At 43.9% G+C, this 27,843-nt stretch overlaps 1 protein-coding gene across 1 annotated transcript in view; it reads left to right on the top strand.

Annotated features, from left to right (window-relative positions):
* The first annotated feature begins 8,658 nt into the window (after window positions 1-8,658).
* Window positions 8,659-27,843, top strand: part of FAM184B (family with sequence similarity 184 member B) — an 88,347-nt gene continuing 69,162 nt past the window's right edge. The window contains exon 1 of the mRNA XM_089777835.1: window positions 8,659-9,371. Coding sequence (XP_089633961.1) covers window positions 9,237-9,371 — 135 coding nt within the window. The 5' untranslated portion in view covers window positions 8,659-9,236. The remainder of the gene's footprint in view (window positions 9,372-27,843) is intronic.

Genomic DNA, 27,843 nt, shown 5'->3' with positions numbered 1-27,843 from the left:
TTTCCAGAAAATCAGCCGCTTTTCCAGAAAAACTTGCCAGCTGTCTACATTGGCGGCTTGAATTTCCACAAAAGCACTGACTTCCTACTGTAAGAAATCAGTGCTTTTTGTGGAAATACTATGCTGCTCCCGTTCGGGCAAAAGTCCCTTTAGCGCAAAACTTTTGCACAAAAGGGCCAGTGTAGACAGCTGAGATTTGTTTTCCGCAAAAAAGCCCCGATTGTGAAAATGGCGATCAGGGCTTTTTTGCGGAAAAGCGCATCTAGATTGGCCATAGACGCTTTTCCGCAAAAAGTGCTTTTGCGGAAAAGCATCCGTGACAATCTAGATGCTCTTTTCCAAAAATGCTTTTAATGGAAAACTTTTCCGTTAAAAGCATTTCTGGAAAATCATGCCAGTCTAGACGTAGGAAAAGAGCATCTAGATTGGCACGGACACTTTTCCGCAAAAGCACTTTTTGCGGAAAAGCGTCCGTGCCAATCTAGACGTGGTTTTGCGCAAGAAAGCCCCAATCGCCATTTTTGTGATCGGGGCTTTTTTGCGCAAAACAATACCGCGTTGTCTACACTGGCCCTCTTGCGCAAAAGCATTTGCGCAAGAGGGCTTTTGCCTGAACGGGAGCAGCATAGCATTTCCGCAAGAACACTGACAATCTTACATGAGATCGTCGGTGTTCTTGCAGAAATTCAAGCGGCCAGTGTTGACAGCTGGCAAGTTTTTTCCGGAAAAGTGGCTGATTTTCCGGAAAAACTGGCCAGTCTAGACACAGACTGCTTTTGTGGAAAAACTTGCCGGTCTAGACGCAGCCTATACGTTTTTCAAAGCCCATACAGTGAACTGGATTATTTTTGATAATCACACATTTGGCAATCCTGCATGCTTGCTTGAATCTCTAGAAAAGCATACATGTGAGTGTGAGGCCTTTCCTGACAAAATATTCTGTATCCTAAGGGAAATCATGCTGGATTTTGATCTAGGATGTTGAATTGTAGGTTCACCTCCTCCACAGAGTGATGGTAATATTTCTGCTTTGCCTTATATTCCTACTAGGAAAGATAACTCACATCTTTAATGTGACTACCAGAATCCTCATCTCCTTAGCCATGCCTCATGAAGCCTGATATTTCATTTACAGATTTGTAACCCATTAGCGTAGGGTCCCTGGTGCTGTCAATCTAGACTTGGTCCACATGGAGGCTACCTGCCTACTTTCACAACAAGTTAGTTCTTGAGCTCAAATAGTAGAGCTCTTGCTGTTTATATGAAGGTGCTAATAAATCATGCTGATAACTATATTGGAAAAAACAGTATGTGATAATAGAATCATGGAAATTTAGGGCTGAGTAGGACCTTGAAAAGCCATCATGTAATTAAAGACTGTATCCTAATGCATATTCACAAGGGGCAGAATTAGAAACCTTAGCGCTTGCATTCTTTTGAGTGCTCTATGAAGAATTGGAACCATTAGATATTCTACCACCTGGACTTCCGCCACTTGAACTAATGGAGTAACTGCATTCAGTCTATAGAAAAGGTAAACCTACAACTCAGAGTGCTGGTTCAAAGTCCAGTGTAATTTCCTTTAGGCTATAGGAGATTGGGGGAGAGGACATGGGGACCCGCCCTACCCTCATCCTACTAGGTCACAACAGTGGTTTTCACATGTATTTGCAAACACAAAAGTGGGACTCAGGAACCTTGAATTCCATTCCACACTCACGAGGGGAGTGTATTTTAGTTGCCATAGATTCATCTCTCCATTCCCAAGTGTGACCCCTTTTGCTCCAGTCCCTCCACCTTGTTCCTGTTCTGTCTCTTCTCCCACCTCATTCCTCATTTAGCCAACCCCAGACACCACTTCTTAGGTAACTGGGGCTGGGATGAGTAACCTTTCCCAATCTTCCCCTCCAGGTTCTTCAGGAAAATGTTTGCCTCCTTACCCCTCAGCCAATCCCAGTTCCTCCTTCCCAGCTCTTCTGCCCATCACTCTCACTCCAACACCCATCCAGTCACCACTCATTGTTCCTGCCCCACCACCCGCCTTTCCCCCGCCTTCCAGTCTCTTTTCTCAGGCTCCTCGTCCTGTTTCATTTTTCTCTGCCCTACCCACACTGCCCTTTGTCCCAGTCACACCTTTCCCATGTTCTTTGCCTCAGGGTTCTTTTTTCCCCTAGCCAGTTCTGAGCTGTCCAGTCTCCTCTTTCCCCTACTTCCCAGTCCTAATCTCCTTGCCCAGCAAGTCCCAGTCTTCTCAGCATCCCCATGCTCTTTGTCCAACCTCCCATGGTCTCAGTCTCTTTATAGATCTGGTGCCTATCTCCTCCCTCGCTTCCCCATTTTCCAGTCCCAGTCTCTCTCCCTTGTAAACTTCCAGTCCAGTCTCACACTGGTTCCTTATCCCAGGCTACCCTTTTCCCTGCACCCCAATCAATTTATCACCTCTGTATTCAGGACAGACACGCTTCTTGTCCACACTGTCCTAGTGCCAGTACGGAAGTCACTCAGAGCCCAGTGAAGACAGGCTTCCTACTCTCAGTTCTAGTGCCTAGCTTCACCATGGCCCAGAATACTTGGCTGCTATTATTGCGCCCTGGGCTCAAGCATGCTCAGTTACTGTTTAGGGATGGCACATCTGTTTGGTCACATATACAAGCTATGAAGGTGTAGAAGCCCACATTAGATTTCAGTGAACTATGATTTTAAATGGAGTAAGAATATTAGTATGAGCAGTAGCCCAAAAGCAAGTGGCTAAGGAGAATGAGATGAGAAGAAAGAAGAGTTGTATTAATCTTGCAGTGGCCCTTTGAAATACCAGTGTTACTTTATTTAATATTTGGGGTTATTAATAGAAATAAAACCAGACTGAATCCAGCAAAGCACTATGAAGTATATGAAGTTGCTCCTATCCAATCTAATAGATGTTTAGTGGCCTTGGCCTCTATTTGAGATTAGTTTGTAGGGATGTAAGTGCCTAGTTGCTTCCCCACCCCACACTCTTGATGCCTCTATCAGAGAGATGCAGCAAGGCGGGGGGGAGCAGGATCCAGTGCTGGGGGGAGCCAGCTTAAAAGCCGGTTCCCCCTAGCACCATCTTCGTGGGGAGAAGGGGCAGAGGTGCAGTGGGAGACTGGTGGCACTTCTGCCTTTGAAATGTAGCAGAACTCTTGCTACATTTCAAAAGTAGAAGTGCTGTGGGGAGCCTGGGGCGAGCTGGGCATTCAAACAGTCCCCTGCTGTCCCTGCGATCCCTGCTTTTGAACTGTATAAGAGCCTCGGGAGGGCTCTTGTACATTTCAAAAGCAAAGTGCCACCGGGAATGCGGGTCCAGCAGGGGACTCTGTCTCAAATATGGAGGCACCCTAATCAAATAGTCGATGTAAATTACATTGACTATTTGATCAACCGATCAATCTAAATTTAACATCCTTAAGTTTGGGGGGCCTCAGATCTAGTTCCTACATGAGAAATGTTTGTAACCTGAGTGGCAGACTCAGCAGAGAAGCCAAGAGTCATATGGACTGTGGAGACAGTGAACTATCTTTGATACCCCTAGTGGATAGGTTAGAACCATGCTGGCAGGACTGTATGGCAAGATTGCCATACCACTACCTTGTAGATATCAGCACTTACTAGCACTGTTAAATGGATAACTCCTACTGAAACTGAATAACACAATTTTAATGAAAATGTATGGTTATGCCAATATGTAAATTAACTAATTAGATAAGTTGCATGAAATATCACTCATGGCACTGCACAAAGTTTGGTAGCTATATCTGTAGAGGGAGACAGGTTAGGGCAAAGGTGAACTGAATGGGAGCACAGTTTCTGAGGAAGTCATGCTCTCAAGAGGAATAGGTCAGGGAGACATGCGGCAAAGCCAGCAATCCTTATCAATACTTTGGAATGTATCTCGTCAGATCCTTTGTTCCCCTCAACTATGCTGGGTCTCCAGAATTTGAAGACTGAAGCACCTGTCCCCTACTGACAAGTCCAGATTTTTCCTACCAAGAGAAACAGTCTTCAAACGTGGTGACTTACCTTAATTCTGCAGAGCATTCAGATCACTGTAAGATGAGGATATTAGTCTTTGAGTGTTTCATGTTCAAAAAAGATATTTTGATGACAAAGTGAATTTAAAAAAAGATCAGCTATGACAATGATTACTTTGATTGCAGAAGCACCCTAAAATCCTAGCAAGGATAGAAGAGGAAGATCTCTGATCTGAGCAGTCTGCATTCCAATTTACTGATGATTTGATTATATAAAATATTTCATGGACAAAAGTGACTAGCCTAACTGCTCTTCAGGTTTTCAGTAGCATTGGATTAACTACCTGTAAAAACAATATTGTATAGGTTTTCAATCAAACTTTGTTCTCAGGTACACAGGCACAAATTTCACTACTTTTAATGGGTTTGCACCCATGTAAACTAATGAAAGAATTGGGCTTTGTATTTTGTCCTGTCTAAAAAGCTCTTAAAATATTTCACAATACATAAATTATACAAGACCATAAACACACACATTAATGTAAATGTTATGGAGAAAATGTTTTTCTTAATTTGTTAAAGTGGGTATCTAAAACATTTATGTCTTTCATTAGCGGTTATTCTTAGAAAATATAAGAGAGGATGATCTTGGTATGTAGGTTTTTAGAACAGGTGCATTGGTGGATTTAGCTCTCAGTTGAGCTGATGGGACTGGTCAGGCAGTAGGGTTTGAGGCTTCTGGATCAAGCCATTACTTAAATTATATTGATATTTGTTTGAATAATACAAAGGGCTTAAAATGTGATATACATGTTATAAAAGCCTGAATAAACATTGGTACAATACTCCATGAAGCTTTTAGCCAGAACCACAAAACTTGGCTAGTTTAAGATGGCTAGCATTTTATAATAATTTTGCCAGTCTTTGCCAATCCTGATAGTATTGATTTAGAGTGTCTTTTAGAGATGTCCTGTTATGGAGGAGTGTTTCTGATCTCTGAGTCACTCATACAGAATAAATGGGCAATATGACAAAATGCTGTTATGTTAGCAGACCATCTTGTCACTGGTATGTTATCATTGTACAAGAAATCCAGATAAGTACTAGGGAGGTTTACTTATTCTTGGTTTTGTTCTGAACCCTTCTTTTTATTATATATTTATATATTTTTATTTTTTGGCAGAGGGAGAAAAAACATTTAAAAATATTTTGAAAGGGAAGCCCATACAGTATTTTGATGCTCCTCCTCTCCCCCGTCCTCCCCAAAAAAAGTAGCCAGGATTCATGGGCCCAATCCAAAGTTCACTTAAATGAATGGAAAGACACCTGTTGATTTCAGTCAAATTTGGATCAGGACCTATATACATTAAACAGTATGTACAGTTTACAGTTCCCAACTTTGGTTGAATGAATTCCTGGAAGGTTCATTACATGACATCATTATTAATTAAAGATTAATCTTTAATTCTTGGAGACTCCAGGATATTCCTGAAGAATTGGCAACCTTAGCGCTGTTAAAGTTGTTCTGTACATACAAGTGTAATAAGAATGCCTAATTTGAAATTGAGCTGTATGCCTGGTTACACAATATGAGCTCTGTCTTACACTACTGGAGCAAAAGGTCACCCTCTAACAAAAAGGGTGGGCTAAAATTTTTCCAATTAGAAACTTGAGCAATGATTTTCTAGGCTATAATACATTTTTCTAATACGCTAAAGATTATGCTGCTTGCAACAACCAACAGTATGCATAATTTTTAGAAACAGACTAGAATTGTTATGTTGAAGTGTAACAGAATAAATGTTGAACTTTATTTAGTTAAAAATTATTTATAAAATAAACGTGTGGAAAAAGTCCTCTGCATATTTAACAAGCAGGAGATAATAACACAGATGGGAGGGTTATATGTGCTCTCACACTTTATCAAATTTAAACCGGGATCTTTCAAATGGACCTTTGGTCTGACCCAGTATGGCCATGCTTATGTTTGCATGTTCTTAAATGTTTACAAATTATGTACGTAACTTTATACATCTTGGGTATGTCTAGACTACATGGCTCTGTTGCCAGAGCCATGTAGATTAGTTTACTAGACATATCCAAATGAAGCAGCGATTTAAATAATCGCTGCTTCATTTAAATTAAAATGGCTGCCGCGCTGAGCCGATCAGCTGTTTGTCGGCTCAGCGCGCTAGTCTGGATGCTCCGCAGTCGACATCAAAGGCATTTGTCGACTGCCCCGTTATGCCTCGTGGGATGAGGTTTACCAGGGCGGTCGACAAATGCCTTTGATGTCGACTGCGGAGCATCCAGACTAGCGCGCTGAGCCGACAAACAGCTGATCGGCTCAGCGCGGCAGCCATTTTAATTTAAATGAAGCGGCAATTATTTAAATCGCCGCTTCATTTGGGTATGTCTAGTAAATTAATCTACATGGATCTGGCAATAGAGCCATGTAGTCTAGACATATCCCTTGGTAGTACAACTAAGTTCAGTATAAAGACGCTCATGGACTTAAAAAAAGGACCCTGGCCTGCTGGCCTTAATCTGTCCTTTAGAATTTGTTAAAAATAGATAGTGAGAATTTTTCTTATGTAAAGAACATTTCTGTACCTAAATATTTTTTTCTGCCTGAACTGTTTTTATAGGAGTAAAAACTATGTTTTTGCCCAACTGCAGACCTATCCTAGTCTAAGGAACAGTTTTTTCACCCTGTTAGGCTCTGTTTTAACAAACCAGATTGAACCATGTTAGAATATATTTGAACCATGATCGTTCTAGCCCACGTGGTGGGTTGTTGTGTGTGGGGTTTTTTTTGTTTCTTTTTGTTTTTTTGCAATACATACAGTGATGACATATTTGCTTTGTCCTTTCCTTACCCTGATTATAGTTCCCGGATCAGTAAGAAAATATGTGGGGCTCTGCCTCATCAGAAAACTTGACATGCTTTCTAAAATTCAATTACTTTAAAAAAATCAAGACATCTCAAAACCAAACTCATAGGCTGTGTCTAGACTGGCCAGTGTTTCCAAAAAATCAGCCACTTTTCTGGAAAAACTTGACAGCTGTCTACACTGGCCGCTTGAATTTCCGCAAAAGCACTGACGATCTCATGCAAAATTGTCAGTGTTCTTGCGGAAAACTTTTGCGCAAAAGGGCCAGTATAGACAGCCCAGATTTGTTTTCCGCAAAAAAGCCCCAATTGCGAAAATGGCGATCAGGGCTTTTTTGCGGAAAAGCGCGTCTAGATTGGCACGGACGCTTTTCCGCAAAAAGTGCTTTAGCAGAAAAGCATCCTGCCAATCTAGACACTCTATTCCGAAAATGCTTTTAATGGAAAACTTTTCCGTTAAAAGCATTTGCAGAAAATCATGCCAGTCTAGACGTAGCCATAGACTTTAAGGTCAGAAGGGACCATTATGATCATCTAGTCTGACCCCCTGCACAATGTAGGCCCCAGAATCTCACCCATCCTCTCCTAGAATAATCCTCTCACCTATATCTCTTAGATATTGAAGTCCTCAAATGGTTTAAGGACCCCAAGATGCAGAGAATCCTACAGCAAGTGATCCGTGCCCTATGCTACAGAGGAAAGCGAAAAACCTCCAGGGCTTCTGCAATCTACCCTGGAGGAAAATTCCTTCCCAACCCCAAATATGGCGATCAGCACTGCATGCAAAGTCCATCTAGTATTTATCTGGAATCAGACCAAGACCAACCTACTAGTGACAAATTTATGTTTTGATAAATACCAAAGGCATACGGCCCCAAAGCCCTGGAGTCCTCCCCCATTTAACCCATAATTAGAGCTGTGTGACAATTCTTGTTTTGGGGGAGGGGGAGTTGCTTCGGCAGGGGCTTCAGATAATTTTAAATATTGATGTTTGACCCCAATACAAAATTAAGAAGTAAAACAAATTAACCTTGTTGTTTTGGGTTGAATGCAATATTTTTATTTCAAGTTTTCCCTGCTTGCCTTTCATCCTTCCTTCTTCCCTTCTACTTGCCTTTCTTCTCACTTTTGCCCTATTTTTCTTTTTCCTTCCCTCTCCTTACCTTCCTTTTTTAAAAATACTTCCTATTGCTTTTGAAGCATCCCCTTACCTAAGGGGTCAGCAACCTTTTCAAACTACATCAAAATTAAGAACAAGTGGCCAACAAAGAGTCAATATAAGGATGCCAATTTGCATGACTGAAAATATACAACTTAATATTATTGATAATTGACATGATTAATAGTAGCATAAATGAAACATTGTACTCACAGACTTATTTAATGGGACTTCTGCTGCATCTTTTCACATTTCTTTGAAGTTTACTACATAACTGGTCAAATGTAGGTTCATGCAGGTATTCAAGCTACATGAGTAATTATGCATTTTTTAAATTTTGAATTAATTTTTTATTTTAATTTAAAAAGTTGCATGTATTTTGGGAATGACAAAAGAGTCATATTTGGTTCCACACTAAACCATATTCCAGCGCCTTAGAACCTGGAACCTAAGCACTGTGCTTCCCCTGCAACCTTCATGCCTGTAAAGAGTTTCTGCACTTGGTGCACAAAAGGAAAACTGATCAATTCTATAAGCAGAGCCACTATTTGGGTGTGCTCCCCCTCCCTCAACTTATTCAACTCTCCTCTTACAAGCTCCCTGGCTGGAAAGGTTTTGCTCCATTCCACGTGGGAGTGGAGGAACAAAGTGAAACTGACAAGATTCTTGAAGTATTTCGCTTTGCTGCTGCATCATGAGAATGAGCAGTAAAGAGAGCATTCAACAAGATGCCAAAGGCACCCGCCCGCACTCCCTGCCAACCGTAGGTATCCCCAAGAAAGTGGTGCGGATTTAATCTGTAGACCGCCTCACGAGCTCCAGCAATGTCTGTGCTGATGGCTGCGTGGCTGGCTCAGCCTCTCCTCTGGGGAATCGGTAGCATCCAGCCACTAGCATCTTCTCGTGGCGGAAGCTCAACCATTTGGAGAGCAAGAAAAAAAATCCCGAGCAGGAGGAGCACATGTTGTCTGCCTCCTCGCCTGGATGTTTTGCTGAAACATCGGGACATCTGCATAGAAAGGAGGGGGGGTAGCTGCTCTGGCTGCCCTGGTTAGGGGCTGAAGTTCTTCTAGTGCTACTGGGCTGTGTATGCGTAGCACACGGGGAAAGGAAGAGGGAGGCAAGTGGTGCTAGAATTGCCGTACTTAGAGCGCACACCTCTGGGTTTAGAAATTAAAATATTTTATGTCTGATGGCCTCTGGCATAAACAAAATTCATCAGCCCGGGACTTGCAATGAAGCTAGAGCCGCTCACTGCAGCTCGACAGGGGAATGCAACCAAGAACTCCACCTGAAAATGTGCAAGAAGATTGCCCAGCTCACCAAGGTAAATCTTGCTGTTTAGCGCCTTTCCGGCGAGGGTTTGGGGGGGGGGGGGGGGAGAGGAGTGTACTTGGGAATTTGGTCTGGCGATGACCCCAAGAGGAGAGGAAAGAGTTTTAGCTTATCTCACTATACCTGGGGGGAAATAATCTATGTGCAGAAACTTCATTTCAAATCGCTTTCCCCCAAGGTGCTACAAATCAGCCTCAGGAGATTGCCTCTGCGGCTAACGCGCAAGTCCCCCGCTCACAGCATGCCCTAATTAAAAAAATGAGGAGTAGTAACTCTCTAAAGTTACGTCGGGTAGACGGGCGGATATTATGCAGCTTTTATCTTAAGTCCTCAGGATCAGTTTGTTTGCCTTTCACTGGTTTTGAAGTAACATTGCCTCCAAAGCTAATGACTTTGCCGTGTTGTATTACTGCTTATAGCATATGCTGTCATAGCTTAATGTGTCATATGTGTTTTGTGAAAATTAAAATGGATTCAATTACATTAGCAAAGGATAGGCACTTCTGGTGAGCGTGTAGTAACCTACCTCACTGAACTCTCTCACATCTCTAAGTAGACCTTGTCAATTAATCTACACAAATAAATCAGCGGTTTAGCTTGTCCTCTACACCTGGGGTCAGTGAAAGGAAAAAAAATCTTCCAGCACAGGTTTATGTGTTCTCCTTCTACATATTATGCAAGATCGACACAACCTATAGAGACATGACTGCACATTGTCCATTAATCTACCTAATAACCTCCACTCCCTCCATTATTAATTAAAAGTACTGTATTAGCTTCAGTTTAAATTGCAACATGTACAAATATGGTATGACTATAAAACAGTAGGAAAGCTTTACAATATATGTGCACTGGGCAGTGATGCTATATTTTGCTACTTGTGACTTCAGTCATCCCTAAATAATGGCAAATACTGAGTGTGTGTTGTATGTATGCTGTCCCCACAGATAAACACAAGTGTTTTGTGTTTGTGCATGTGTAAAATAATGGTTATTTCTATCCTATTATATATACACACATGAATGCACATTTTTGCACATGAATAAACATTTTGATTGTACAGTAAACTTAAACTACTCATCCACATATCTGTAGTATTTCATTACTTGGGAGGCACTCAAACATAACCCATGTAAGTAGTAGGTATAGTCATCATGTAAGGTTAATTTTTTAATCATGTTAATTTTTTATTTACCCCTGACATTGCTGCTCCTTTGCCCAACTACACAAGCACAAAAGGTGATTACAAGAAGTATTTACATTGGTCCTTATTTTCTACTTACTAGCTCAGTCACTGTCATTGGTGCACTTTACCTCTGGCTGAAGACTCAATCTAGCAACAATCTCTTACACCTACTTTAGTGAACTGTTCCATGGCGCACCCAATAGGATTTGCTGAAGTAGTTGATCAATAAGGATATCATTCAAAGTTAATGTTAAAATTCTTGGTTCTTTTCAGTTTGAAAACCAGTAGTAATTGTATCACTTGTTATTTTTATTTTTAAAAGTGCAAACTGACGGTTTACAGCACCTGTAATTCATAGGAACTCTAACAATGTTTCACTCTGAGGGGGCAGCCATATGAGTCAGTATCTGCAAAAACAATGAAGAGCCTTGTGGATAAATATCGGCCTGTGAACCAGATCTGGTCTGCCAGAGTTAGCCCCTGGTGGGCCCCACACCACTGTAATTATCTGTGCTTCTACAGGTACGGGGATTGCAGCACCCTATTGGCTGCAGATCACTATTCCCAGCCAATGAGAGCTGTGATCATGCATACCTGTGGAGGTTCTACTACATATATTGCCAACCCCTGCCTTAGAATAGAGATGTTAACAAATGTGTATTTGTGTAAATGTTGTAACTGCTGGATTATTTTTTTTAGCAATTACATGTTTACATGCAGGGGAGCAGGCAGGAGCCAGTGCTCATGGGAAGCCAGCTCCCCACAAGCACCTTTCCTGCCTGTCCCCCACCCTCACCCCCACCCACTGCCTCTGATACAGAGGCAGCAGCATAGGGGCAGGTGGCTCCACGGGAGCTGGTACACACAGGGAGCCCGCTTGAAAGCCACCTCCCTGCATATATTGGCTCCTGCCTGTCCCTCCCCTACCCCTCATGCTGCTGCCCCTCTATCAGAGGCAGTAGCGTGGGGGGGGGGCAGGAGGCTGCTGCCTGCCTTCCCCTCCACCCTCCCTGCCTCCAGCTCTGTGGGAGACAGCAGGAAAAGGGGGAGGCAGCTCTGCAGAAACCAGAACATGCAGGGAGCCGGCTTAAAAGCTGACTTCCCATGAGCACCTACTCCCACTTTCCTCTCCCCTGCCTTGCTGCCTCTGATTTATCTGATACAGAGTAAGGATGTTAAGGACCAGTCAACTATCCAATAAGCAAATGCTTAGTCAACTAGTCGATTTTCCCCCCCCCCCTTGCTGCCTCTATCAGGTAGCAGGGGGTATTTCAAAGTGGCAGTGCCACATGGAGCCACTACCAAGATCCCGGGATCAGCTGTGTGACACTGCCCCTCTGAAACTTTCTCAGCATTTCAAAGCAGCTCCACGAGGAGCTGACCCTGGGCTCCATGTGGCGCTGCCCCTTTGAAACGCTGAGGCTTTGTGCAGCACTGCCCCTTTGAAATAAAGGGGCAGTGCTGGCTTGGATTGCCCGGAGTACCCACACTGGGCACATCACAGCACTCAGCCATCAGACCGGCTGCACTTGCCGCAGGCTGCCATCTGGGGAGAGGGGGCAATTGGGGGGCTGCAGGAGAGGTTCCACCCCCAGAAGCCCGCAGAGCCAGCCAAGTCCTCCCCATCGGGGGCTTGTACCCCATTCCTCCCTCACCTCCTTCCACTTACCCTTCCCTAACCCCCCCTTCCTGATGTACAAAATAAAGGACAATTGTGTTCAAAAATAGAATCTCTCTTTATTGAACAAAACTGGGGGAGACTGGGAAAAGGAGGTGGGAGAGGGGAAGAGAGAGGGTGGGAGCGGGGAGGGCAACTACAATGATGAGGGGTTTGGAACAGGTCCCATATGAAGAGAGGCTAAAGAGACTGGGACTTTTCAGCTTAGAAAAGAGGAGATGGAGGGGGGATATGATAGAGGTCTATAAAAGCATGAGTGGGGTGGAGAGGGTGCATAAAGAAAAGTTCTTCATTAGTTCCCATAATAGAAGGACTAGAGGACACCAAAGGAAAGGAATGGGTAGCAGGCTTCAAACTAGTAACAGAAAGTTGTTCTTCACAAAGCAAAGAGTCAACCTGTGGAACTCCTTGCTGCAGGAGGCTGTGAAGGCTAGAACTAGAACAGAGTTTAAAGAGAAGTGAGATAAAGTCATGGAGGTTGGGTCCATGGAGTGGTATTAGCCAGGGGGTAGGAGTGGTGTCCCTGCCCGAAGTTTGTGGAAGGCTGGAGAGGGATGGCACGAGACAAATGGCTTGGTCACTGTCTTCGGTCCATCCCCTCCACGGTCCCTAGGGTTGGCCGCTGTCAGCAGACAGGCTACTGGGCTAGATGGACCTTTGGTCTGACCCAGTATGGCCATTGTAAGCTCAGGGTCGGGGTCTCAGTGGACACCTTGATTTCATGCACACCTGCTGCTGGGTGGCCAGGCTGGCAGCTCTCCTGCCCTAGATGGCCACTTTCCTGTGTCTAGGGCGGAGGTCGTGGACGAGGTCCACAATGTCCGCACTAGCCCAGGCGGGTGCCGCCTCTTGCGGTCCCGGGCAAGCTCCTGGGAGCCGCCAGCCTGGTCCCGGGAAGAGGGGGAGGGCTGGGGAGCATCGGGTGGCTGGCTCGAGCCATGCCAGGTGCAAGGTCTGCTAGCTGGGTGCTGGCAGGCTTGCACCTGGAACGGGCACCGTAGCCAGCCCATGCCTCTTTAAGGGGTCCGGGGCCGGGAGCGGGGCAATAGAGTTTCCCTGGTGTTGGCCAGAGTGGCCACCAGGGAAAGCTGGGGAGGGCTAGCCTCCCACTAGTTCGAATTAAGGGGCTACAGACCCCTTAATTCGAACTAGTAAGTTCGAACTAGGCTTAGTCCTTGTGGAATGAGGTTTACCTAGTTCGAACTAAGCGCTCCGCTAGTTCGAATTAAGTTCGAACTAGCAGAGCGCTAGTGTAGCGCCTATCAAAGTTAATTCGAACTAACGTCCGTTAGTTCGAATTAACTTTGTAGTGTAGACATACCCTGAGGCTTTTCAGAGCTCCTTTGTATAATTCCACAATTGCAAACTTGGGAAGGTAGGTTGGAATGCCTTCTTTACCTTCGGGATTCATCCTCTAGCCACTGCTACCACTTTTCCTAGCTACAATGTAGCTGATTTATCCCTGAATCTCATAAAAATATGTCTAAATTCTTAGTATTACAAGGTGCAGCCCTTATGCACTTTTCATTGCAGTGAGATGCTTATTAGGGCTGTGCCGGTGCAGATATCATTTCAGGATTAAGTTTTTTGCCATGTTGTTATTTAAATACTTGATGAAGCAATGGTAGATTACATAAACACAACAAAAATGGTACCCTAGTAGGCTTCATAAAAGGGCCAACTTTTCAAAAAATGACCTCAGAATTTTATTAGGCAACATCCTTCATGCCATTCAGAGGCTAGAGTGAGGCCGTGTGAAAATGTTTTTGCTTCTCTTTGGAAAAACTACCTAAGTAGGTCAGATTTTGGCTTACTAACTAAAAAGGTGCTACTTTGACTGGCCCTTTTCCCCTGGCCAAGCTCCAGTCTGGAAAATTACAGTAAATTCCCCCTTCAATTTCAACTGGATATAGTATTCACCTCCATCTCTAACCTGAAATTCAAGTATAATATTGATATATGTGGTTAAAGAACTGCCACCTTCCACCCTAAGAGTGTCAGTGTTTCAGAGTTGATACAGGGTTGCCAACTGTGACCAAAGCTATTCCAAGAGATTTATTTCCAATATGATGTAATGTCCTTTTTAAACATGTCCTATTAAAATCTCCAGGACTGCTTTTAGTAGTCAGAGAGCTTGATGCTGATTCCAGAAGACTCCAGGCTAATCTTGAAGGGCTGGCAACCTTAGAGATGAGGTGGGGGAATACATGTTTTGTATACAGGCAGTCCCCGGGTTACGTACAAGATAGGGACTGTAGGTTTGTTCTTAAGTTGAATCTGTATGTAAGTCGGAACTGGCGTCCAGATTCAGACACTGCTGAAACTGACCGCCAGTTCTGACTTACATACAGAATCAACTTAAGAACCCCAGGCGTCCCCAAGTCAGCTGCTGCTGAAACTGATCAGCAGCTGATTCCAGGAAGCCCGGGGCAGAGCAACTCTGCCTGGGGCTTCCTGTAGTCAGCGCTGGTCAGTTTCAGCAGAAGCTGACTTGGGGACGCCTGGGGCAGAGCAGCTGGGGTGCTGCTGGGTTGCTCCAGTAGCGCCGCTCCTCGGTGCTACTGGACCAACCCAGCAGCACCCCATCTGCTCTGCCCCAGGCGTCCTGATTCAGCCGCTGCTGAAACTGACCAGCAGCGGCTGAATCAGGACCTGGGGCAGAGCAGCTGGGGTGCTGCCGGGTTGGTCCAGTAGTGCCCAGAGTGGGCGCTACAGGACCAATCGGCAGCGCCCCAGCTGCTCTGCCCCAGAGTACAAAACAAAAGCCTGGTCTGCTGGGGGGGGAGCACACTAGCTGCGCCCCCCCCAGCAGACCGGGGACACGGGGAGCAGAGCCGCAGCGGCAGCGGGGTGCCGCGCCTCTGAGGCTTTGCTCTGGCAAAGCCTCAGAGGCGAGGGACCCCCCCGCGGCTGCGGCTTCAGTCCGGGTGCCTGTGGTCTGCTGGGGACCGTCCCCAGCAGACCACAGGCACCCAGACTGAAGCGGCAGCAGCGGCGGTTCCCCGCGCCTCTGAGGCTTTGCTCTGGCAAAGCCTCAGAGGCGCGGGACCCCCCCACGGCTGCGGCTTCAGTCCGGGTGCCTGTGGTCTGCTGGGGACCGTCCCCAGCAGACCACAGGCACCCAGACTGAAGCAGCAGCAGCGGCGGTTCCCCGCGCCTCTGAGGCTTTGCTCTGGCAAAGCCTCAGAAGCGTGGGAACCCGCCCGGTGCCCCTGGTCTGCTGGAGACGGTCTCCAGCAGGCCAGGGGCACTGGAGCAGCTTACGAATGGGGCTTTCTCGCCCCGACCTCCGGGGCGAGAAAGCCCCGTTCGTAAGTGCGGATCCGACATAAGTCAGATCCGTGTAAGTCGGGGACTGCCTGTATTGGGGTTGCAGCCATGCTTCCAGCTCCTCCAGAGCCTAAGAGATTCTGGCTGAATGTTTTCTCACAACTTGTAATTCATGTGTACTCCATCATGGCACCATGAATGAACAGGACTTCCTTTCCCAACTTTCTCCTGTTGCTGGCAAAGAAGGCCATCCATCACATGAGGAGAAGGAAGCTAGAAAGGAGGTCATTCTGACAGTAGAGAGTACCGTATTTGATCATGTCTCTGGACAGACTTCCTCGAGGCAGTGTCCTCTAATGTCTTAGACATCTTTGAAGAGCAGTGGACACAGTCAGGTTCTGCTCAGTGCCCCTTTCTGGCTCCCTCATTTTTAACATTTGACCTCACTGCCATTCCTGTGTTTTCTTTTGTTGTCCCATACCCTAGCTTACAGACTGGGGCCAATGGTTCATCCCCCTCCTTAATCTTGGGGGTGGGGTTGGATCCCATGTTCCTTACTTGTAAATAGAATCACTACTGATTTCACTCATAATGAGGGAAATTATGGCATAGCTTTTGTACTTTCAGCTAAGTGCATTTTTTCCTGCTCTACACCTTTTTTGCATGGAAGGAGCTGAGGCTAGCTGTATGTTTGTAGTTTGTAAAGCATAGAAAAGCCTTTGGAATGAAAGGTGCAATATACATATCAGATAGTGTTAGCAGTAGTTATTAATAACTATCTGCAACTGATGTAAAAGAACATCAGTTTGGCTGTTTGAAGATGAATAATTTTATTTTAAATATTTCATAATGGAGTCGTATGCATTTGATGTACTAGAACAGTGGTCTCCAAACTTTTTACACTCAAGATCACATTTTAAATCTGAGAACAAGCAAAGACCTACTGCCCCACCCCTTCCTTGAAGCCCCACCCTCTCTATTCTCCTCCTCTCTATCACTTGCTATCCCTAGCCCTTATACACTCTACACTGCCACTTTTTTTTTTCCAATTCTTCTATAGGAAGAGGTTTTCCCAACATTTGGCTTGTCTAGACTGGACCAATTGTCAGAAAAAAACCCTTCTTTTGGCAGCCCCCTTATTCCTCGTAGAATGAGGAATATAGGGGTTACCGAAAGAGCATGTTTGCTCTTCTACTAAAAAAATGGAAGAACAAACACATCCCTGGATGCGGAAGAGTTTTTCTGGGATATCTCTGGAATCCTGAAAAAACTCCAGCAGTCTAGCTGTACCCTCACTGGGTTGAGATAGGATGTATGGGCTCTGGGGTAGGACTGAGGGATTTGGGTCTGGGAAGGGGTGAGAAGCACAAGTTCTGGGAGGAAATTTGGATGCAGGAGGAGGTGAAATTTGGATGCAGGAGAAAGGGACGCTGGCTTGGGGAGGGAGCTCCAGGCTGGGAAGTGTTGGGGTTAGATGGAGAGTTGGACTACTAAGCAAGTCACAGGCTTGTGGATGTGAGGGTGCAGGAATTTGGGTTGGGGTATGTGAGGGGCTCAGGGAAGGGGGTTCCAGTGTATGATAGGCTCATATCTGTGGTCTCAGGGGGTGCAGGAGTGTTACAATGCTGTAGCCAGATGGGGGCTTGACCCCAATTGAGGGTTTGTTGGCCAGGCTTCATTTTTAAATAAAAGACTATGTCAGACACAAAATGTTTCTTCATTGTCTTTGTTTATGAGAAGGGCAGGGAACCTATTTTGAGTCAGGGGTCACTGACCCACAGAAAAGTCAGTTGGGGCCTCACTAATGTGGCCCCAATTGTGCTGGTGGGAGCAGGGGACGTGGTACTGGGAAAGGTGTTAGTGGGTGCTGGGGCAGGGGACAGGGTGGCAGTGGGGGCAAGGGACAGGGTTCTAGGGTGGGTGCAGGGGACAGGATTCTGCAGCAGGGGACAGAGTACCAGTGGGAGCTGGGAGTCTCGTGCACCCACCTCCTCCCAGGACTCTTCCCCCTTCCCCCCGCGGAGCAGGGAAGCCCCAGCAGGCACCTTCTCTAGGACCAACTCCTCCCTCCCGCGGAGCAGGGAAGCCCCCAGTGTGTGCCTCCTCTGGGGCCGACTCCCCCCTCCTGCAGAGAAGGGTGCACCTGGGATGAACACCATGGCCAGCTAACCAGGCAGCCTCTCCTCTTTGATCCAGCCCAACTGCCCTGCGCTCAGCCCTATGGGAACACCTATGCTCACTTTCAGGTGACATGTTAATAAGAAGGTGGCAGCATTATCTCCCATAAAAGTAAATAAACCTGTTTCTCTTATCAATGGCTGACTAAGAAGTAGGACTGAGTAGACTTGTAGGCTCTAAAGTGTTACATTGTTTTGTTTGAGTGCAGTTATGTAACAACAAATCTACATTTGTAAGTTGTACTTTCATGATAGAGATTGCACTACAATAGTTTAAAATAACAACAATATTTTTTGCAGTTAGTGTTAGTTAGCTGATCTTCACTTTTTTTTCTTGGCCAGTCTTCTTATATTTTCACATCTGACTTGCTATAATTTATGTTCCTTTTTATTTTCCTAGGTAGGGTTTGACTTTGAATTTTTAAAATGATGCCCTTTTGCCTTTAACTTCCTCTATTATTCTGCTGTTCATCCATCATGGCATTTTATTGGTCCTAGCCAACTGCACTATGTTTTCAGAAAAACAGACAACTTTTAATAACTGGCAAATAAATGTTGATTTACAAAATAAATTCAGACCAAATTCAAGCTACTATTTCAAGTCCCCTTATTTAATGTTTTTATCTGAAATGTCTTACATTTTGCCTGTACTGTAAGAAGTGATGAAAAGTTATATAACTTAAAAGTAAATGAGCCATTAAATGTATAACAGAAATGGCAACAACGGGTTTTAGTCTCAATAACGCTTTTCTCAGTCTAGCTTTTAGTTTTGTATACTATACATAAGTACCATTTTCAGTGACTTTATAAATTGAACTTCTCAAACATGCATTCATTCAAGCAGCATTAAAGCTGCTACAGTTGAGACATTACAATCAGAAAAAAATAGCATCTGACTTAGGAATTGCTACAGCACTCATTAGCCTAGCTTCCTTAAGGCATTGCATGTTCATGTAATCCTCTAACACAGGTTGCAACTGTAGTGAATTATACTATGTGTCCTGAGCTTTCCTGTACACTGTAGTATAAATAATTTACAACATATTTCTGTCTGTGATAGTGAGATTCTACACAACCCATGTGGAAAATTGAGAGCCCAAATTCCCTCCAAAACAAGCAAATGAATTGATAGATTGTATGAAATATTATTGTACTATAAAAGTGTACTGCTGCTCTTCCCACACCCACTTCTCACTGCAGATTATTGGGCATAACTGAATTTTCAGTGTCTTGGTGGCTGGGACTAGTGCCGGGGCTGGAGCAGAACCAGTGGCAGAATGAGACTAGGTGGCATGCACCCATCATCCCCTGGGGATTGGCCCAGGCCTGCTGTGCTCTCTGGATATTCCTTTGCACCCCTCAGGGGGCACGCACTACAGTGAGGGTATGTCATAATCAGGACTGCTGACCAGCACCTGGTGACTAAGGGGTTAACTCTGTCCTTAGCCAGGTATTTGGTCAGCCAATAACAATGCAGGTAGGAATTTCAAACTGAGACAAAGGAGTCTTTATCTTTCTCTCCTTTGTCTGAAAAGCAGAGTGGTTTCTTCCAAGACTAAAGGAGATGGGAGGCCTGTCTCTCTCCAAGAAAAGACTTCTTACAATGTGTAAGTAGGGCAAAGTTTAGATAGTCCATCTGGATTTGTTGTTTTCATGGTTTGGGAATTTGGAACTGATGTCTGAATTGTTAAGGGTGTTTTTTTCTCTTTCATAACTGAAGTCTTGAGCCCAGGGAATTCCTCTGAGTATATCAAATTAGTGACCCTTTTTATCTAGACACTTTATTATGCTTGCAACTGTAGTTTTGGTTTTAATAATAAAAGGTTTTTTTTAAATTTACCGGTACTGGTTGATTTTTGTGTCTTGGAAGGTCTGTCTGTGGATCCCCTCTGTTTTTCCCTACTCCAAGCAAAATGGAGGTTGGGGCAGGGGAGAGTTTAACCTTAGGGAGGAGGTGTCCCAAGTGATCTCTTCCCTGATTTTTCTTGGAGTTACTTGGGTGGTGGCAGTGGACTTCTCCAAAATCTGGGTATTAGGATTTGTGGTGGGGGGGGGGGGGGGGAGTTTGGTACCAAAGCCTGTAGAGACAAAGTTTTGGGGTGTTCTTGCGGGCCCCCACTTCTAAATTTGTCATGCCAGAATGGGGAACAGCCTTGACAGGGTACCATGGCTTTACCTTAACTCAGTCTGTGGAAAAGACATAGCTCATCTGTTTGCTGATGTATTTCCAGTTAGAGCAATATTTCCTTTAGTTGTGCATTCTGTGCTTTCTCATGTTCATACCATGCACAACCAAATCTGCTCATGTTTGTTCTCAAAACAAGACAAATTGCATAAAGATATAAGACCCTAGATATACAGCTGCATAAGGGCTGGAGTGGTACAGACGCATGGTCAGGAGGAGTTGCTAGTGTGGGGCACTGACTCCTCAGAACAGCAGCCCCAAATTCTTCTCCTTTCACCTGTGCAGTTCCCAGGAGAGCCCTTGTGGCTCAGCAGATACCAATTTGTATCCATGAAGATCCATATCCATATCTGTGCACAGATCTACCAATCACCTGTTTAGGAAGAAATTTCCTCCCCCAGTGGCCAAATTGGCAGAGAACCATGGAATCTTTTACTCTTCTTTCAGTAACTGCAAGCCCCAGGGGGTTAAGTAGGAATGCACATGGTTCCTAACTGAGATATTGGTATAGTGTGGCTTACTAATCACAACTTGCAGCTGGTATCCAATGTGGTTAAGAGAATAAAATGAAAAGTTCCTTGATGTAAATGACCTTGGATTTTGGTGATGGGCCTTGGGCTCAGGTGATAGAGCCAGACCTTGTGGCCCTCATGAGCCATGTTTGCCATTCTGTTGCACCTTCTTGTCCATCTCACAGGCATAGAGAATGAGATTCATAATTCTCATTGTTGTAGTTGTATCTATTTGAAGAAGAGCTGTGTGACTCGAAAGCTTGTCTGTCTCAGCAACAGAAGTTGATCCATGAAAAGATATTACATTACCCATTTTGTCTTTCTCACTTCCACTATTTAGAGAAAGTTTCATGTCACATTTCACATACTCTGCCTGGGAAATTTATCACTTATATGAAATCCCAGAGAGGTTAGTAAAGTGTATCAAAGTATTCAGTTCTTATATGCAAACATAATTGTCAGCTGAACAGCCATATTGGTCAGACCAAAGGTCCATCTAGCTCAGTATCCTGTCTTCTAACAGTGGCCAATTCCAGATGCCCTAGAGAGAGTAAACAGAACAGGTAATCATCAAGTGATCCCTCTCCTGTCATCCATTTCCAGCCTCTGAAAAATAGAGGCTAACTAGGGACACCATTCCTACCCATCCTGGCTAATAAGTATTGATGGACCTAACTTCCATGAATGTATCCAGTTCCTTTTTGAACCCTGTTGAAGTCATAGTCTTCACCACATCCTCTGGCAAGGAGTTCCACAGGTTGACTGTGCACTGAGTGAAGAAAAACTTCCTTTTATTTGTTTTAAACCTGCTACCTATTAATTTCATGTGGTGACCCCTAGTTCTTATGTTGTGGGAACAAGAAAATAACTTTTCCTTATTCACTTTTTCCACACCAGTCATGATTTTATAGACCTTAATCATATCCCCCCTTAGTCTCCTTTTTTTCTAAGCTGAAAAGTCCTAGTCTTTCTAAACTCTCTTCACATGACACCCGTTGCAAACAATTATCTTTTTTGTTACCCTTTTCTGAACCTTTTCCAATGCCAATACACCTTTTTTGAGATGAGGCGACCACATCTGTATGCAATATTCAAGATGTGGGAGTACGATTGATTTATATAGAGGCAATAAGATATTCTCTGTCTTATTCTCTACCCCCTTTTTAATGTTTCTTAATATTCTGTTTGCTTTTTTGACTGCAGCTGCATATTGAGTGGATATTTTCAGAGAACTATCCACAATGACTCCAAGATCTCTCTCTTGAGTAGTTATAGCTAAATTAGTCCCCATCATTTTGTATGTATAGTTGGGATTATTTTTTCCAATGTGCATTACTTTACATTTATCAACATTAAAATTAATTTTCTATTTTGTTGCCCAATCAGTTTTCTTTTTGAAGCTCTTTAGAATCTGCATTGGTCTTAAATATATTGAGCAGTTTAGTATCATCTGCAAATTTTGCCACCTCACTGTTTACTCCTTTGTCCAGATGGTTTATAAATAGATGAAATAGAATTGGTCCCAGTACGAACCGTTGGGGGATGCCACTAGTTACCTCTCTCCATTCTGAAAACTTAACATTCTTCTTCGAGTGGTCCCCGTGGGTGCTCCACTCAAGGTGTCGGGTCCCGACCCAGCGCCGCTAGTCGGAGATTTCCAGAGCCATAGCCGGGCCGGACCACGCATGCCTGAGAACAGCATGCGGCGTTTTCACCTTTGCAACGGTCCGGCCCCCCCCTCGTTGGTTCCTCTCAACCGCCTGTGGTTGCTGGCGGAGCACCGTTTATCTCCTCCGAGAAAAGCTGTTCTAAAAAAAAAAAAAAAGGAGAGAGAAAAACTTATTATACACAGTTGGTATTCTAGTATAGTTAGTTAGTTAGTAGTTCAACTGTTAGTTTAAAAAAAAGAAGAAAAAGTTATTAGTTTACTTGTATATAGTTAAGTGGTTAACATCATGCCCGGCTCACCCGGGTTTAAACGCTATGCGCAATGTAAGGAAGAGATGCCGGCATCTGACGGGCATGCAACCTGTATCAGATGCCTAGGAGAGTCGCACGTACCACAGAAATGCGCCTATTGCGTGAAATTGACACCTAGAGCACGCAGGGAGAGAGACATGAGATTGAAACTCCTGCTGTGTGATAAGGCTTTACAGCCTTCTAATGACCAGGTGTCAGAAACCCCCGCAGGGCAGAAAAGGAGATCGCGATCGCCCGCGGTGATGGGGTCAAAGAGAAAGAGAGTGTCTCCGTCACGCTCTCTTCCAGGCACTTCATTGTCCCGGACCAGTCAGGGACACAAGCCGGGTACGTCTGTAGGGATAGGGCACCAAGAAACGCCACACGGGGCACTGTCTGTGATGCCCGCACCTCCAAGCCGATCGTCATCGGCACCGGTTCTGAACGCCTTTAAGCGTTCAGCTCACCGAGAGCAATCAGCACTGCCAGAGGTGCTTGAAAAGGGACTGACTGCGCAGCGGCAATCTACAGTGGCACCGCATCAACTCTTGGATGAATGCCATCTGGTCCTGGTGACTTGTTATTGTTAAGTTTATCAATTTGTTCCAAAATCGTCTCTAGTGACACCTCAGTCTGGGATAATTCCTCAGATTTGTCAGCTAAAAAAAATGGGTCAGGTTTGAGAATCTCCCTAACATCCTCAGCCATGAAAACCAAAGCAAAGAATTCATTTAGTTTCTCCACAATGACTTTATCATCTTTGAAGTGCTCCTTTGGCATCTCAATCATCCAGTGGGCCCCACTGGTTGTTTAGCCGGCTTCCTGCTTCTGATGTACTTAAAAAACTTTTTGCTCTTATTTCTTGAGTTTTTGGCTAGCTGTTCTTCAAACTCATTTTTCGCTTTTCTTATTTTATTTTTACACTTAATTTGACAGAGTTTATGTTCCTTTCTATTTTCCTCACTAGGCTTTAACTTCCACTTTTTAACAACACCTTTTTTATCTCTCACTGCTTCTTTCACTTGGTTGTTAGCCCACAGTGGAACTTTTTTAATTCTCTTACTGTGTTTTTTAATTTGGGGTATACATTAAGTTGGGACTTTATTATGGTGTCTTTGAAAAGTTCCCATGCAGCTTGCAGGGTTTTTACTTTTGTCACTGTACCTTTTAATTTCTGTTTAACTAACCTCATTTTTGTGTAGTCCCCCTTTCTAAAATTAAATGCCATAGTGTTGGGCTGCTGAGGTATTTTTCCCACCACAGAGATGTTAAATTTTATTACATTATGGTCACTATTTCCAAGGGATCCAGTTATATGTACCTCTTGGGCCAGATCCTGCACTTCACTTAGGACTAAATCAAGAATTGCCTCTCCCCTTGTGGTTTCCAGAACCAGCTGCTCCAAGCAGCAGTCATTTAAGGTATCAAGAAATTTTATCTCTGCATCCTGTCCTGAGTTGACGTGTACCCAGTCAATATGGGGATAGCTGTTCATGAGTTTTTTATTTTGACAATCTCTCTAATCTCCAGTCTCCTGACAAATGCAAGAAGCAGTATTTATATTCATCGTAATTGTGAAAAGGGACATCATTTCAGAGTTTGCAATATCAACTTCATGGGTGGCTAATCCATTTGACAAAGAGAGCCAAAACAGCAGCGGAAAAAATGCGAAGAGCTGCACCAGAAGCTTAGGCTTTTTGGCCATATAAGGCTTCCGTAGACAACCGCCATCTTAGGAGCCACTTTGAATCCCTGCCTCAGTGAGCACAGAGGAGTGGGGAGGTGGGGTGGAGCAGGGTCCGTTGGAGGGTGCAGGAGCAGTTTCATGAGCCACACTTTTTGGGGAGAAGAACCACATGCTGCTCATGAGCTGCAGGTTGGCCACCCCTAGCCTACTTTCTCAGCGCATCCTAGAGATGCAGTTTAAAGCCCCAGTGCTTTGCTGACTTCAGATTGGCCATTGACTTCAGTAAGGTTTCATATGAATGCCAGAGAGCCTGCTGAAGGACAGACTGGAGCCTGGCATCTTAGGAACAAAGCTACACCTTTCCCCTTGATTTTATGATTATTTCTCACAAGTATCTTTGAGTTAATTTTGCCATTCCCCCAAATATGAAATAGTCCATTTTTGCTACTGCCTTTAAGGTATAGGGCATCAGATTTGACCTGGCCTAGGCAATATCAATATATGTATTGCTGATAATGAGTGGAAGAAAAAGTAAAAATTTGAGGATCGTCCCAAGTGTTCTCTTCTTACTCTAAATGGAATATCACAGCAAACAATAAATCCTCTTCCAGTTGCTCTCTTGTGATGCTTCTAAAATGCTTTCTAACTATCTCACATAGGCTATTGATCTTGGGGGAAATTCCTGCCTATGTACTTAATCTCCAATATCCCCATAAATCCTCCAGCACTTACTGTATCCAATACATTTGTAGGGTTAACATATTAATGTATTGAAAGTGACTCCCCATAATTTGTTCCCCACAACTTTAAGTGTTTAGATTTATTATTAATTCTTCTTCTTATTATTATTATTTGTTAAGATTGTTAAATGTTTAGATTTATTATTATTATTGCCCCTTTAGAATATAATCCTATGTAGCCAGAAACAGCCCCCCCTCTGTGCTCCAGGGCATGCTCAAGCTTGTGCAAGGGGCTGCTTGAAATTGACATTGCAGAGATACATTGTAACAATGCATTGTCAAGCCATTAACTCTGCTATGGGAGCCAAGCCCTATAATTGACTAAGGGCATTGTTACATAATTGACGCCTGTTCTCTTTAAAACATTGTAACTTTACTCAGCACTCAGAGAATGTTTTAAGCAATACCACCCAGAAACTTTTGTAACTACAACTTTTTATTATTATACAAAATACTGTATGAATGTATGAGAGAGTGCTTGGACGATGAATGAATGGTTCTGAGAGGTGCCAGCCTGAGAATACAGCAACAAAGGGCTGAAGAAGGCGTCCGGTGCCAGTGCAACCAAAAGGTGTCAAGTGGAGAAAACCAAGTACTGGAGGTCCACCGGATGAGATCACTGACGAGCACCTGGCAGCCACCCTGGAGACATCAGCATGATGCAGTAATTTCCATAGACTGGCATAGGAAGAAATTCCTATAAGAACTGGACTAAAAAACTATGGAATCAGAGTCCAAGGTTCTGCTGCCAGCCTACCAGGAGCTTCAGATGCGCATCTGATCAGGACTTCGCTCCCCACTACCATCACTTGTGTACAGAATACCTGGCCAGTATTCTGTCACAAGCAACTTCCAGGCTGCCACATTCATTTCCATCTTACAAAGCTCTTCTAAGTAGTTAACATACGGGAAATAGAATTTTTTTTATTTAGATCATAATTATTTCCACTTCCTTTTCTAACATTTCAGTTCAAATTAGGTTTTAAAGTAGATGTGTACAGGTGAATTTTCCGCATAGAGATGCAGTAACCCTTTTTTCATTAATAAAAGAGAGAATGCAAGGCATTATTTCCATGCTCTGCACTGACACGAGCCCTTTATATTCCTTTTCTCCATATCTTTCCAACAACTACTGAGCAGTGTTCATCCCAGAGGCAAGACCATTATTATACTTCAAATATGTGAGTTGTTGCATCTCAGTAAGCAGTTGTAAGTACAAAGAGAGAAAGAGAACTTACTTGCCACATTATCCATAGTGGGAAGTCATTTCTGTGTGTTAATATTTAGCTACAAAGGGCCAGATTTTTAAAAGGTAGTCACTTAGGCACTTTGAAAATTCCACTACGAGCCTATCATTCACTTAAGATACCTAAATATCTCCTTTAAAATCTGTCTCCAAATAATTATCACAGAATACAGTACAGTATTCCAGAAAAACTCCACAAATTATCAAAACCCTTGTAGAAACATATTCTTCTCATTCTCCTTTTTTAAAAAAATATTTCCTAATTTTAAATACTGTTAGAGTAGGTTTGGGGAAAATTTGATAAACAGACTGGAGTTCTTCTACAGGTAACAGCTTTCAATGAATTGTTAATTAAGAATATTTAAGAACATAAAGCAATGTAAATTAAAAAGCAATCACTTTAAAATTGGCTTGTCAGTCTTCAAGGATGGTCCTGGAGCCCTCAAGAAGCCTCCAGTAATGCATCAAACCAAAATTGTCAACCTTGTACTTTAAATGTGAAGGATTTCCTGGTGCTGCTTGCAAGTTAGGGGCTCTGATGGAAGCTATATGATCTGGGTCATCTGCCTCAGCCAACAGACAGGCAACCTGGAAAGAGCCACCTAAAATCAAGGTCAAGTGAGTTGTATCTCTCTGTCTTAGGGAGCAGCCTTTTCCCTCTTTCTGTTTTTTGGGTTCATGTGTGTTATCATTCTGAATTAAAGATAAAGTGGGGTTATGTTGCCATCTTCCAGAAAGAATGTTCATGGTTTTTATGTAATACTTGTGTATGCTGTGTACATAACATGAAATAAATAGGTTGCAGCTGCCCTCATCTTTAATACAGAGATGGGGCCTGTGGCGACTATAGGTTCTAGGGAGGAATATTCTATCTTAATTTATGTGAAAGAATTGTGCTTGGCTTAGTCAGACACTGACACACTCATAACGTAAGAGCAGACTTTTGGTGAAGGAATTTTTAAAAGTCAGGGAAATCCTTTGAAAATCTGTACCTTGCTATTGAAGAAAGGAAATATCTGGGCAAACATATATTTCCTTAATCATACTCTCTCAAAGGCAGTAGCTAGGCAACACTCTGCTAGTGTGGATCAAAACACCACCAGAGGAGCTGACCCTAAGTATCTTGCTCCCTCTCTTTTATTCTTTTTTCTATAGCAAGGGAGTTGTTTTTCTTTTCCTTCCCTCGGAGCTTACAATGTATTTATACAGAATTTGGAAGTGCTTCTCTTAAGGTCCCTGAATATTTTTACTGAGATCATTAATAGTTATATAGAGAATTCATACGTAAACTGAAGTGAGTCTTTACTTTTTATCAATAAAGCCATCTTAACTCAACTTTAGCCCACCATGTAGACCTACCCAGAGGAGCCAGACCTTCTGAGAGCTTTAAGGGTAGCCAGTGGCAGAGACAACAGAGTTACCAGGAAAAGCTGTGTAGTGAGAAGAAATCTAGCAATGGACCATATGAGAAAAGGAAGCTGGTGGGGATAGGTAGGATAACAGCTTGCTGAGGAAACTCCTAGGGTATGTCTACACTTGCAGCCTAATTCGAACTAGGGCTGCAAATATAGGCATTCGGAATTGCAAATCAAGCCCAGGATTTAAATATCCCACGCTTGATTTGCATCTTACCGGCCGGGCACCATTTTTTAAATATACAAGCCCGAAGTAACTGCCCGCGTCTACATGCGGCAGTGAAATGGGTGTTCTAAATAAAGCCCTAGTTTGAACTACCTGTTATTCCTCGTGCAATGAGGCGAAGGGGGGCGGGGCGGTGCCGTGCAGCGTGACAGTGGCTCCAGGCCCCGCCCCCGGCCGTGAACG

Source organism: Pelodiscus sinensis, chromosome 4 (assembly GCF_052426305.1).
Source record: "Pelodiscus sinensis isolate ZL-2025 chromosome 4, ASM5242630v1, whole genome shotgun sequence".
NCBI classification, from domain to species: Eukaryota; Metazoa; Chordata; order Testudines; family Trionychidae; genus Pelodiscus; species Pelodiscus sinensis.
This window is presented reverse-complemented; position numbering and strand designations above follow the sequence as displayed.